Source organism: Mobula birostris, chromosome X (genome assembly GCF_030028105.1).
Source record: "Mobula birostris isolate sMobBir1 chromosome X, sMobBir1.hap1, whole genome shotgun sequence".
In the NCBI taxonomy this organism is placed as follows: domain Eukaryota; kingdom Metazoa; phylum Chordata; class Chondrichthyes; order Myliobatiformes; family Myliobatidae; genus Mobula; species Mobula birostris.
Window position 1 is genome coordinate 67,970,855 of NC_092402.1, and position 14,743 is coordinate 67,985,597.

Consider the following 14,743-nt stretch of genomic DNA (forward strand, 5'->3'; position numbering starts at 1 on the left):
ATCCCAATTTGAAATTTCTATGCTTTGATCAGCAGGTTGAAATCCTGGAACCCTATCTGCACTAGTATTATGGTAACACCTTCAATAGAAATACTGCACTGAACTCACCTCACCTTCTCAGGTGTATTGCTGCCCCTTTCAGAAACATTCATCACATAAACGACACAAGTCAAACTACACTGAAATTTAAATTTTGTCTTAGCCCAATCTATACACAGGTCAGACAGCATCTTTGAAGAATTAGTGTCAATTAATTTTTGTTAAAACCATAAAGGTTAAAGTCTAACCTTAACCAACATAAGATATCTCCGAACTCAACATGCTGTACCTTATTCTCTGTTCTAATCACCAGGTACCATTGTCAGTGTTGTTTCTACACTTTCACTACAGCCAAAGCCAAGAATTGCAATACATCTACAAAGTCCAAAATGTTAAGTGCAATTTTGCTGAAATGATGCACTTAAATTGTAGATTGAGCTTTAGATCCCACAGAGCAGTTTCCATGATCAATTATACCCCTGCAGACTTCTGTAACATCTGGTATTCTCACTATTAAACAGTTGCTGTAAATTGCACAGTGAAATGGTAGAACCTGGAGTGTGAGAAGATGAAAATGCGTGTATAAAATTAATTAGCATAGAATTGGTGTAAATGGGCAGTTTCCTGTCCCTGTGCTCTACCTCTATGTCTCAAGAGTCAGATCACCCATTCTATGCCTCTGCAGCTATGAACAGCTGACAAACATTCCACCCGATAAAGCTAATTAAAAACATCACAGAAAGCAGAAGCGTGAGTATTTTGCACGTAGATAGCAAGGGGAAAAATAATATCACTAATCATTTGAATATTCTCACAAAGCATTGGAAACCTATTGGAACAGAGGTAATATAAAGTAAATGAATTGCTGAGATACACATACATAGCCTGGTACAGATACAAGAACCCTCTTGAGAAACTAAACAAACTTTGTTGTTGAGTTTGTAATTTTGAAAAATTAATAAAAAGATTTAAAAAGAAAGAGAAACTAAACATAATTTCCTTAGCTTCAAAAGACAAATAATTCACTTGATAGCTCTGTAAAGTTGGAAAGGAAATGCAAATATAAGCAGCAAATCCATTCCTCACTGCATTGTCCAAACAGCTTTTGTAGATCCAAACTACCAGAAAAAGGTCCAATAAACATGCAAACACTTCTCAGTGGTCCAACATTTTTATTAAAATCAATCCAAATGACAGGATCAGCTAATGTTTACATTGGCTTGGGAGGAGGCCCACGTGGGATGTTAGCCTGGAAAGGACAAAAGAAAGAAAAACATTAGGTGCCATACAGAAAGTAGTTAACTGTACAAAGAATGAAATTGGAGTGCTTATTTGTGCCCAAATCTGCCATTAATTGAATTAATATCTGAGCTCATTTTCACACACCACATGCAGGAAATTTAAGAACAATCAGTTACCGAGGCATTAAGTTGTGGCCACAGCAGTTTGGGAAGAGATGCTACCTCCTTTCTCCTGCTGAGTGTAGCAGTTAAATACATTGGATTGAAACAGCTTTAAATATCTACGAAGATCTCTTTGGAGCTCAATATGTTGTGACTGGGGTCAATGACTAATCTAAGCAGCAATATCTGATCTCAGACAGTAGATGATGAACTCTCAGATTTCAATACTTACTCCTGGCCTGAAACGTGGAGGAGGGGTTCGGTCCTTCCTGGCTTCCCGGGAACGGTTTCTCACCACCTTGCTGTGGATGGCACAGCTGACACAGTAATGTAATTTCACATATAGCTTGGGCAGCACATATGCTGGAAACAAAGAAAGGACCATCAAGACAATCCACAGCAGAATCCAAAAATCAACAGAAAACATTTCAGATAAAACACTGGGGTGAGCATGCAGGATTCCATAGAAACTCACCATCAAAAACACTGGCCTCTGAAATATCTCGGACTGCAGCTGCCTCCACAATGTTTCGAATGACAAACTTCTTGATAGCCTTGTCTTTGGGGACACAACGGGCACAGTTTGTGCACCTGATGGGCTGGACATGGCCACGGCCCTTCTTGGCACGTCCATTATTCCTTCGCTTCTTAGTCTGAAAAAAAGCAAGGCTACAATTAAAATTGACCATAAAAATGTATTGATAAATCTAGACTACTTTTCCAAAAGGACATTCACAATACTTTACTTCATATTTACTCTTACTTAACCTTATTAAAATTAAGCTACCCAGAGACAATTACTTTATCAACGGATATTTCACAACTATTGCTGCTAACCTCTGCATTACCAACTTTAACAGGACTCAGTATCAAATTCAAACTTGACAGCTCGACCCCTCGTTCAGATTAGCAAACCCCTACACAGTATAGGGATTAAACTATTGATGCTTTCTCCCTACATTTACGTTGCCTAACCTACTGATGATTTCTAGTTTTTTTTTTAAAAAGTGACTGAAAGACAGCTGCATGAGCCAGTTTATCAATGAGTTCGGCCCCAAATCCACACATCTTCATCGCCAATCCCCAAATTTTGATTTTATTTAACTCTCGCATTTAAAATTAAATGAATTTGGGAACAGGGTTCCACACATTCAAAAGCTTTCTTATTTAGAATTGTTTCCAGGCCTCAGCCCAAAAGACAATTAAATATTTCGAGAGACATTATATTGAAAGACAAAATAGAAGCTTCGTTCCTCTCCCCGCTGATGCTTACCAACTGTCCATTCCACCCAGCAAAGCCTTTCTAAAGGTATTTGCTTCCCCGTGTATTATCACAGTTCTCCTAAATTTCAGCAGCCAGAGCTGGTAGCCCTACCCTAGATCGGCCCTGTGCCGGCACCGCATCCCACCGACACTGGACTACTGTGCCAGATTGTAGGCTTCGGCTTAGAATTTCGGTTGCTCATGTCACCGAAGGATTGCGGGGAAATATGGAGCGCACACGAGGAGAATCGCTACAGGAACCCGAAGGGCACACAAAGTCGGCGGTACGACTGCCATAAAGGCACTCACCATCTCAACACGAGTCACAAAGAGGAACAGAAGCAAGCGCACACGCCTTTTATACTTCCGCGCTCAGGTCCCGGAATTCAGGGAAACAATGCCAGATCATATAGCCAACACCAATATCACAGAACCTGTTGTCCCACCGAGCTGGTACACTGCTGCGTAGAACCGGAGATCTCATACATAGTAGATTTGCTTCGGTAACCGCCTGGAACTATTTGTTTCTGCGGAGGGCTATGCCGTGTAGGGCACGTGAAGCGTCAATTACCCAGGAGGAAGCGCGCACAGCAGAATTGGTTAGAACTGTCCTGTGACGTAACCTGTCAATCAGTTGAATCACCAGTCACCCCCACCCCTTGTTGAAGGCACACTTTCGAAGGTTTCCTGAAGCCATCTATGGGTAGTTTTCAAAATCTAGCGCTTCGATATAATAAAACGTTCTAATATGGCCACCAGTTGTGTTATCAAATGCAATTAACACGAAGGTCTGTAGGGGACGTAAAAGAAAGAAGTTTAAAACAATGCTTTTCCTAAACTGAGAACCATATCTGCCCAGAGGATAGCAATTAACATGCGGGACAATTAAAAGGCCAAAAATGGATAACAGCAAATCGTATCAGAGAGTCATACGGTACATAAATAGGCCCTTGGATCCAGCTGATCAAGATATCCATCCAAGTAGGCCTACTATTCCAAATCATCTACTTGTCCAAATTTAAAGGAATAGAAACATGAGAAAATCTGCATATCTGTGTTTTGCTTGGAAGAGAATGGAGGCAGGAAGAAACAAGGACACGTGGGAATTTGGAAAGAAGAATGAGAAATGAGGTAATTCTGTTCGTCTGCAATGCTGAGAATTTCTAAAATGAACACTTTAACACTGAGGTATCACTTAAATTAGAGTTAATTTGAGAGTTGAGGCTGATGGGTGATGGGACTGAAGGTAAGTTATTACACTAGCAGCAGAGAGTTGGATGAGCTTAGGTTTGTGCTGTTGGTAAATGGAAGCAATTGGGTTAGGTGGTCAAATCAAGATGCTGAGTTTACAGATGGTTTAGTTTGAGAGGGTGGTTAAAAAGGGGAATAATAAAAAGGCAAAACTTTTGGAGACACTTAGCAGGTCAGGCAGAATCCATGGAAGAGAAAATTAGTAATGTTTCACGTTGATGATCCTCCATCAGAACTGGAAAAGTGAGTAAATAACTTAGTTTTCAGTGGCAGAAGGGATAAGGAGGGGATGGATATACCAAAGAGAATGTCTCTGATGAAGCAAGGCAGGATTGCAATGGATTTTGCTGTTTTCAGAACTGCCTGGGTGATAGCTGAATGAGGAGAATGAGAGAATAAACAAGGGGACATGCAAAAGCTGTGAAACACAGGACAGAGCTTTTGCTAAAATTTAAAACCAAAGAATGAATTCTGGTAATGCCCAGCAGATAAAAACATGCCAGTGCAAAGAGGAAAATTGAATTACTATTGCAAAACTGACTAGTTCTAACACAAACAGAAAAAGCAAGTTATCTGAAATGGGTGAATTCAATATTGTGTCTAAAGGATGCAACACGCTGCACAAAAGATGAGATGCTGTTCTTCAAGCTTACATTGGGGCTTGTTTGGAAAAATACAGAAGGCTACAGCTACATAGATCAGAGTGGAGGTGGAATGTAGCATTATAGTTACAGGTAACTGGAAGCTCATGGTTGCCTCTGTGGACTGAATGGAGGTCACCCAATCTGCATTCACATTTTCCACTATATAACAGGTACACTGTGAGCCCTGAATGCAATACACCAGATTGGAGGAAATGCAAGTGAATCACTGCTTCATCTGGAAGATTGGTTCACTGGATTGTAGCATGGGAAGAAAAGAAAGGACAGGTATTTCATTGCCTCCAGTTGTAAGGGAAAGTGGATAATAAAGTTACTGGGGATGAAAGAGTGAACCAAGATATTGAGAGGGGAGGGGAAGAGATCTGTCTGGTGGTAAAGTCTTGAAGTTGACAGAAATTATGCAGGTTGACTTGTTGAATGTAAAGGCTGGTGAGATGGAAGGCAAGGACTGGGCATTCTTTGTTCTGGCTGGGAGTAGAGGGACTAAGAGCAGAGATGCAGGAAATAGATGAGATGAAGACAAAGGTTCTGTAGATTGTGATGGGGAAGCCATAGTTAAAGAAAATGGAAGATATTTTAGAGGCTCTCAGAGGGCAGGAAAAACTTTGATTTTAGTATTTCCATTGTTTAATAGGAAGAAATTTCTACAGTGGTTAGCAAATCTAGAGACCGTGGACAGGTTGAGAGCCTATGATGTGAAATTCAGCGTTATAAATTTAGATACGAGCTTAATTTCGTTTTGAAGAGTTTATTGTTTCTGAAATGTGATAAAGTGTTGTACCAGGAGGTGTTCTTTCATTCTTTAATTTGTGTCTGGGCTGTTAGCTATAATTTGCTCTTGCACAAGAAGAATGACTTGTAGCAGACACAGCAACTTCAGGGATGGAGGAGAGTGCATGGAATGCGTGTCCCTACTGTCAGTGTGGGAACAGTTAATTTTCTTAATTAAAGCTGTTATTTTTGATCTAATTTATTAACAGTTCACTCTTAAGAAACTATTTCACCAAACCTTTTTTTTCCTCTTCCTCTGGTGCAATAGATATTTTGTATTCACTGTAAAGAATCTTTTCCGAGGAATGTAAATTCATAGAACAATCTCAAGTAAGGCTACAAATGCCTTGCACTAGCAGAGTGCACTATTTCCAGGCAGCTTGGACTCAAATAAACTTTCTTTCTCAAAACATCATGACCCTCAACCTGGCCAGCTACATCCTGCTCCGAGGCCTGATCCATAACCAAACTTGTACAGAAACCAGTCTCGAAGTTCCCAGAATCCAAGTTCAATTCCACATCATACAGACATTTCCATAAGACATAGGAGCAGAATTAGGTGATTTGGCCCATTGAGTCTGCTCTGCTATTCAATCATGGCTTACCATTTTTTTGTCCCCCTCCTCAGTTCCACTCCCTGGCCTTCTCCCCATAAACTTTGGTGGTTGATGGCCCATCAAGAACCTATCAATCTCTGCCTTAAATACACCCAATGACCTTGCCTCCACAGGAGCCTGTGGTATCTCTGTTGTCTTGAGACTTGGGCAGTCCCATCTCCTGGCTGGATCTGTGCAAGGCCTACATTCTTTTTCTCCATGTTACACTGGTAATGTTCATTGGCTCCAAGGTGGTGTGTATGTTTTGCACAGTATTAACAACAACAAATGGGTTAAGGAGGTTGAATGCATCACTGTCAGGATCTCAGGGAAATATTTGTGACTTTGCTTAGAGCTATTTAAACAGGAGGGAAAAGACATCTCAAAAATGCAAAGAAAATATGGTAGTTTTCAGAGACAGAGCTGAGAGCTGCTTTTATTTAAAAAAAGTTAGGAGAATGGAAGTTCTACATTTCTACAGCATCATTCATCATTTTTAGGATGCACTGTATTTAATTATTGAGATACAGCGTGGAATAGGCCTTCCGGCCCTTCAAGCCACGTCGTCCAGCAATCTACTGATTTAATCCTAGCCTAATCACAGGACAATTTACAATCACTATTTAACCTACTAACTGGTACGTCTTTGGACTGTGGGAGGAAACCAGAACATCCTGGGGAATCTATGCATTCACAGGGAGGAAGTACAAACCCCTCCAGACAGTGGTGGGAATTGAACCCCGGTTGCTGGTACTGTGAAGCGTTGTGCTAACTACTATGATACCATGCCATCCAACCACTTTGCAGTATGAGGTACTTTGGGAGTGTTTTGTAGACTAGAAACATGACAACTAATTTGGCCCCAGCGATTCTCAAATACACTAATATGATGATTACCAGAGAAGTGATTTAATATGCATGGTCTGAAAACATGAAACAGCCTTTGACATCAGATAATCATCTGCCAATTTAGAAATAGTGGAAGCAGCACAATCCAGATCACAATTCGCAATGTAAAAATATTTGTAATCACCTTAATAACTCGTTACTGACCCTAAACACTTAGTCTTATCAAAACCCTTCATGATTTTCGCTACTTATAGTGTGACTTCTAATCTCTAATCTGAGAAGAACTACTTCAGGTTCTCCAGTCTCTTTTGCATAACAGACATTCCTGGTACCCTCCTAGTAAATTCCCTCTGTACCTTCTCTTTCTTGCCATCCTTCATGAAGTGCAGTGTCCCAAATTGGTCATAAAGCCTGGATTATCTACAAAGGGCATCGCAAGGCACTGGAAATACCACCAGAATCTCTGCAAAATCCTCCAAATTCAGTGGCAGGATAATGAACCCAATGTCATCTATCAATCAGGCCAACATCCCTAGATTTGAGGCCCTAGTTACACTCTGATGTCTCCCTTGGACAGGTCACTATTCCAAGATCCACAAAGGAAGAGATCACTGGGTGAACAGAGGAAAAGATTCAAGGATGTGCTCCTGGGAACCTCTGGACAGCAGTGAGAACCTCGAGTCCAGAAGCAGAGAAAGGGAGGAAGGCAGCAATATAGTGAGACACCGGGGTGCACTTTGCTCCAAAACTCACTCTCTCATTGGAAATTGGTGGAGGTGAATGAGTCACTAGATCATGGCAGCACGAGGGCACGTATAAAGTCAAGTAAACGGCAGAAGAATGAACCAAGTTACAAACTACCCACCCAGGCCATCAGGAAAGTCCCTGCCACACATGTAGCAGAGTCTGCAATTCCCACATTGCATTATCAGACACCCAAAACTGGGGTCCTCAATGCTGAAGGAGAAAACATTGTGAATATGTATCAAACAGAAAGTTACTTGCCATTTTATGTAGAACAATTCATGTACTTTATGAAATAAGGCCCTCTAGAGGCAACACTAAAAATAACCAAGTTGGACAAACCAGTTCATTAGTGGCATCTTCAACAGTGGCACTTCACAGTGTAAACATTCTGACATTCAGTGATAAAGCAACCTTCAAAAATGTGGCTGTGAAAGCATACTGTTGGGGGTAAGGTCACATGTTTCTATAAATACAGTAAGCTAGTCCTGCAAGTTCACACCTGGGAAATTCCATGTTTTGTACAGAGACCAGCTCCCAACGCAGTGTTGCTGTTCTTCCAAAACAAGAATGAAATAAAGCCAAAGGGCATATAAGTGACAAACCCTTTGAGCAGCTTTTTTTTTTAGAAGCACATTGCAATTTGCTGTGTTTTTCCTAGTTCTGGTGAAAAGTCATCGATCTGACAGTAACTCTTGTTTCTCTCTCCCCACAGATACAAACAGACCCACTGAAAAACTTAGCATTTTCTGTTCTATTTCACTATTCTGTAATCTCACTGTATTTTTCAGTTTAGTTAGGAACCATTTGGAAGCAAAGGTTGCCTATGGAGAGGAACTTCAGTATTCCACACCCATCTATATCCAGATTATAGCTAAACATTTTCAGTATTGTGACAAACTTCATATAAAAAATGTGCATGCGGGTCAAAAATCAGAAATGGCTGAAAGAGCCAGTCTGTTTAATTAGTCCTGCTAATTGGCTTGTGTATCCCAATGACAGAAGCAAAAGGAAACATTTTCAGTCAGCAGCAAGCAACCCCACAGAGCTGATCAAACCACTTCATGTTTTTCAAACAGAGGTCTAGAACAAGTGACAATCCCAAGTATGCCAAAACAGTTTCAAGCTATTTCCAGAATAATTATTCTTCAGGTTGGTGTGTACAGTTAACATTTAAAGCATCTCTGAGAGATAATGACAAGAAATGAAGATCACAGTGCTCATCCAAAAAATGTGTGAAGTGTTTAACCACCTGCAGTGGAGCTTTCTACAGATCTGGCAATGATGGCATTCAGGCTTAGACTGATAATTGTCAAAGTCTATGTCTGCCTCTCACCACCTATTCTTGACATTTAATAGTTTTACTACAATCAAATTTCTCCATGAGTAACATCCTAGTGGTCACCATTAATCAACAATGTACCTCAGCTATTCAGCAGTGTGTCTGTCTGCAGTGTGTACAATCTATAAAATACTGCAGGAACTCACGATGAACAGAAGAAATGGACACAGGACATCATGCCTGCTCTGATCATAGCTGATCTTGTGCCTCACTGCCACATATCCCCATATTTCTTTAATATCTGAAAGTATCTAAGCCTTCCTCAACATTTCCTGCCAAACCTAAGACTTCTGCCACATGGTTGGCACATGAGAATATCACAACTGCATGTTCCCTTGGAAGTTGAACACCATTTTGACTTTTTTTTCTTTCCCCTCCATTGTTACTGAGTTTAAATCGTGGAACTCCCTACTCAACACCACTGTGGCAATGTCTTCACCAGAAGGACAGCTGCACTTCTCAGTGAGCCACCTCTAGGGATGTGCAATGGATGCTGGCCTTCCCAGTGCTCACGTACCCCATGAACACAAAATAAAATTGCACAGATTCTATAAACCAACATGGAAGTTGGAGAAAAACAGAGAGTTCATAATGTAAACAACAATTTTTTGAGGGAAGATGATGTTTTAATCAAGTATTGTAGAATATTAATTAATTTATCTAACTGCAAGCCCTGTTGCCTTTCAATAGCAATTGTCACTGAGTTTTGTAGCACAGAAACAGGACTTTTGGTCCACCACGTCCAGGCCAATATTTTTGTCCATCGATGCCAATCTCATTTGCCCACACCAGTTTCATATCCTGCTATGCCTTGTTTATATAATTATATAACAATTACAGCACGGAAACAGGCCATCTCGGCCCTTCTAGTCCGTGCCGAACTCTTACCTAGTCCCACCAACCTGCACTCAGCCCATAACCCTCCATTCCTTTCCTGTCCATATATCTATCCAATTTTACTTTAAATGACAACATCGAACCTGCCTCAACCACTTCTACTGGAAGCTCATTCCACACAGCTACCACTCTCTGGGTAAAGAAGTTCCCCCTTGGGGGGGGAGGGAAGGAAGGGCACCCCAGTCGAATGGACATAATGGCATCAGACCCAGGCAATGAACAAACGACGATGAGGAAGCAGTGTGCATGTAGCAAAATCTGCAAGAACGATCACGGCTTGAAGATCCACCAAGTGAGGGTGAAGTGTTTGGTGGGAGCAGGAGCAGCACAACGCGCAGGTGTCCAACCTGGTGAGACGAAGGAGGTGCCAGGCCCAGAGTCACCCCATAGTGCCCGGAACCTCCAAGTGTTGCAAACTAATCCCTCTAACATGAAGTCTAACAGGAGGTGGATCAAATGGCCTGCAGCTAACATGACTTCACTGTGGAAGCAGTTTGATGACAATGTTAACCAAATTCTGGAGGCAACGGCAAAGGGAGGGGTTGATAGGAAGCTGATTGGCAGCCCGTTCTTTAGTTAGAGCCTTCAGCGATTTGGGCATCGAGGGAGAGGGGAAGAGGAGAGCCATCCGCAGTACCACTGATGTGGCAGAGAGGGCCTCAAGATGGCTGTGGCTCAAAAGAGGGGAACCATGGAGTCATAAGTAGCTAGCCATCTGGACACAAGCTGGGGTCTGATCAGCCCCGGCTGGGTCACCTGGAGGAGGTTGTATGATGTTGAAAGACCCGAAACACCCGATGATTCCAGGAACATCACTGAAGATGTGTCCAGAAGCATCAATAGATGTATGTACACAGCTTCACCCCTTTTGGGAAGCTCTGGATTTGAACCTAAGGTCTCCCTGTTCATCAACATTTCTTTGTATCTGACCAATTACTGTTTACCTTCTTCCTCTATTTGATTTTACAAAATGCATCACTTTCCACTTATTGGGATTACATTCTATCTTCCAATGTTCCACCCAACTTTCTATCCAATCTATAGCCTTAGTTAAATGTCCTTGCTGCCCACATCACTACTAGCTTCTGTGTAGTCAACAAACGTACTAATCATTCCTCTTAAATTCACAATGAAGTCATTAATATATATCACAAACAAAGGTCCTAAGCACTGAACCTTGCGGTACACCACTGATTACAGACTTCCTATCATCAAAACAACCTACACACCACCCTGTCTCCTATCATCAAGCCAATTTTGGATCCAATTAACCAGCTCATCTTGGATCCCATGTGCCTTAAACGTCTGGGCCAGCCTACCATGCAGAATATTGTCAAATGCCTTTCTGAAGTCCATATAGATAATATCTACAACCCTGCTTTCAGCAATCTTCTTACCTACTCAAAAAATTCAGTCAAATTAGTGAGGCAGGATTACCCCTTCACAAAGCCATGCTCTCTATCCCTGATTAAACATTGCATTAGTGGTAATTTCCCTACCACTGATGCAATACTCACCAGCCTGTTGTTACTTGGCTTATCCCTGCTGCCCTTCTTAAATAAAGAACCAATATTAGTGGCTAAAGATGCAAAAATTTCTGTCAGGGTCCCAGCTATTTCCTTCCCTGCTTCCCAAAGCATTCTAGGATAGATCTCAGTTCAGGTTATTAGGGATTAGATAGAACTATATTACTTCAAATCCTATGATGAATTGCTCCATTAAAATGATGGGCGAAGCTTCATGTTCAGGATGAGTAGTAGCTCAGATTTCAAACTTCTACCTCAGCAACAGCATAAAATCAGGTGCTTATAGAAAGTAAGGAGGGACTGCAAGTACTTTATGGAGCTTTTTAAAATATCATAAGCTTGCTAAATAAAGTTAATAAATTAAGCAACACCATCTAATTAATGTTCAAATTCTCTTCTGCTACTGTTCCACTAACACCAGCCACTCTCAGGGACTGTCCAAGTTGTTATTAATTATGAGCTTTGACAGCATTAGTGGAACATTTAACCACAGGTGCATCGAAGGCAGATATAACCCAGTTCTCATTTGCACTCCATACATGAACTTGAAGAATGGGAACCCATGTGGTTTTCTCTTCCTTAGTTAATATAGAACATAGAATAGTACAGCACAGTACAGGCCCTTCAGCCCACAATGTTGTGCCAACCCTCAAACCCTGCCTCCCATATAAGCCCCCACCTTAGATTCCTCCATATACCTGTCTAGTAGTCTCTTAAACTTCACTAGTGTATCTGCCTCCACCACTGACTCAGGCAGTGCATTCCACGCACCAACCACTCTCTGAGTAAAAAACCTTCCTCTAATATCCCCCTTGAACTTCCCACCCCTTACCTTAAAGCCATGTCCTCTTGTATTGAGCAGTGGTGCCCTGGGGAAGAGGCACTGGCTATCCACTCTATCTATTCCTCTTATTATCTTGTACACCTCTATCATGTCTCCTCTCATCCTCCTTCTCTCCAAAGAATAAAGCCCTAGCTCCCTTAATCTCTGATCATAATGCATACTTTCTAAACCAGGCAGCATCCTGGTAAATCTCCTCTGTACCCTTTCCAATGCTTCCACATCCTTCCTAAAGTAAGGAGACCAGAACTGGACACAGTACTCCAAGTGTGGCCTAACCAGAGTTTTACAGAGCTGCATCATTACATCGCGACTCTTAAACTCTATCCCTCGACTTATGAAAGCTAACACCCCATAAGGTTTTTTAACTACCCTATCCACCTGTGAGGCAACTTTCAGGAATCTGTGGACATGTACCCCCAGATCCCTCTGCTCCTCCACACTACCAAGCATCCTGCCATTTACTTTGTACTCTGCCTTGGAGTTTGTCCTTCCAAAGTGTACCACCTCACACTTCTCCGGTTGAACTCCATCTGCCACTTCTCAGCCCACTTCTGCATCCTATCAATGTCTCTCTGCAATCTTTGACAATCCTCTACACCATCTACAACACCACCAACCTTTGTGTCATCTGCAAACTTGCCAACCCACCCTTCTACCCCCACATCCAGGTCGTTAATAAAAATCACGAAAAGTAGAGGTCCCAGAACAGATCCTTGTGGGACACCACTAGTCACAATCCTCCAATCTGAACGTATTCCCTCCACCATCACCCTCTGCCTTCTGCAGGCAAGCCAATTCTGAATACACCTGGCCAAACTTCCCTGGATCCCATGCCTTCTAACTTTCTGAATAAGCCTACCATGTGGAACCTTGTCAAATGCCTTACTAAAATCCATATAGATCACATCCACTGCACTACCCTCATCTATATGCCTGGTCACCTCCTCAAAGAACTCTATCAGGCTGGTTAGACACGATCTGCCCTTCACAAAGCCATGCTGACTGTCCCTGATCAGACCATGATTCTCTAAATGCCTATAGATCCTATCTCTAAGAATCTTTTCCAACAGCTTTCCCACCACAGACGTAAGGCTCACTGGTCTATAATTACCCGGACTATCCCTACTACCTTTTTTGAACAAGGGAACAACATTCGCCTCCCTCCAATCCTCCGGTACCATTCCCGTGGACAACAAGGACATAAAGATCCTAGCCAGAGGCTCAGCAATCTCTTCTCTCGCCTCGTGGAGCAGCCTGGGGAATATTCCATCAGGCCCCGGGGACTTATCTGTCCTAATGTATTTTAACAACTCCAACACCTCCTCTTCCTTAATATCAACATGCTCCACCTAGTTTGATCAACATAGATGGATGGTCTATGTGGGACTTTAGTTCCTCAAGAGAACAAACAGAAGCTCTTGGAATTGACAGGTTAAACTAGGAGTTTGTTGTAAGATAATTCTGTTGCTATTAAACAGAGCAAGTGCCAAATTCCAACTACCACAGATTAAAAAAATGTTGAGTTGAGACAGATTTAAATCATCTATGTATATTTTCAGAAGGTTATTACAGGAAAAAAATTAAACCCATTTCTGAACTTAAATGATTCATAAAGTGTATTTATTTTTTCACCATATTCAACATTATCATTTTTGAGCTTTAATATAGATCGAAACTAAAAAATTAGTTAAATGAATTACAAATATTTTAACCTATATGAGAGAATTTTGTAGTTTTACAAACTTTGTCTTAGTAGCAACATTGTTCAACTGGCCACTAAACAGTGTACGACAGATATGCTTCCAGTTTGGGTCCCCAGTCTGTGTGATGTTAGCCAGTTAGAGCTTGGGCAGCAGTCAGTTCAACAACACAGACCAAAAGAGCAAGATCAATTTGAGCTGTTTCTCTTGGCACTCCAGTAATCCATACTGGAAAGTGTAAGTTTGCAAAAACTGGATAATAACCAGTTGGGACAGAGCTATGATGCTATTCAGGTACATTCAATGAATGATGAGTTAGGCAAAGTATCAGAGGGTATCTGGTGCCCGAACCCATAGCTCATGACTACCATCTTCAGGAGATAAAACAGAAATACTATTATCCAACCTCATTATTGCCATTCTCCCCCTCTCAAAAAAAACCCTGCAAAAGTCCAACATCTAAAATACATTTTCCAAAAGGGGTTTCTGTATAGTGATCAGCAGCAGGAAGTGGTCATTTGCCCATCTCCTACAACGGAATCAACTGGATTTCCCTGATTGTTACCCTGAGATCAGATCAATTCAGGAGGCAGAACTGAGCCTGGCACCTGCCTGATCTGCTTTGCGCCAAACAGCATTTGGTGGAAAATTTACCCATCATTCCAGGAGAGATCTTAACCCACAATTATACTGTTGTTCTTTGATGATCTTGAACATAAGGTTAGTCAATGTACTATTTTTCAGTGCTTAATGTACTGAGGCCTCTGAAAACATTATTTGCCACATAGCAGCCTGACAATTCTGCAAAAACACAGTTAAATGACACTAATCTCTGCAATAATAACCACTGTGGTAA

General features: G+C 41.5%; 1 protein-coding gene and 1 long non-coding RNA gene across 4 annotated transcripts in view; one reads left to right on the forward strand and one right to left on the reverse strand.

Annotated features, from left to right (window-relative positions):
* Nucleotides 1-1,191: 1,191 nt before the first annotated feature.
* Nucleotides 1,192-14,743, reverse strand: part of rps26 (ribosomal protein S26) — a 36,838-nt gene continuing 23,286 nt past the window's right edge. Inside the window, exons 1-4 of one of the 3 annotated variants that reach the window (XM_072249051.1) lie at nt 3,140-3,208; nt 1,918-2,095; nt 1,675-1,805; nt 1,192-1,288 (exon numbers count right to left, since the gene is read on the reverse strand). In XM_072249051.1, coding sequence (XP_072105152.1) covers nt 1,250-1,288; nt 1,675-1,805; nt 1,918-2,095; nt 3,140-3,193 — 402 coding nt within the window. In that variant the 5' untranslated portion in view covers nt 3,194-3,208 and the 3' untranslated portion in view covers nt 1,192-1,249. Of the gene's footprint in view, nt 1,289-1,674; nt 1,806-1,917; nt 2,096-3,014; nt 3,118-3,139; nt 3,209-14,743 lie in introns of those variants that run through there. The other 2 variants (XM_072249053.1, XM_072249052.1) reach the window with 2 other exon arrangements.
* LOC140191558 (uncharacterized) overlaps nt 3,379-14,743 on the forward strand; it is a 30,049-nt gene continuing 18,684 nt past the window's right edge. The window contains exon 1 of the long non-coding RNA XR_011883835.1: nt 3,379-3,836. This is a non-coding gene — a long non-coding RNA (uncharacterized lncRNA). The remainder of the gene's footprint in view (nt 3,837-14,743) is intronic.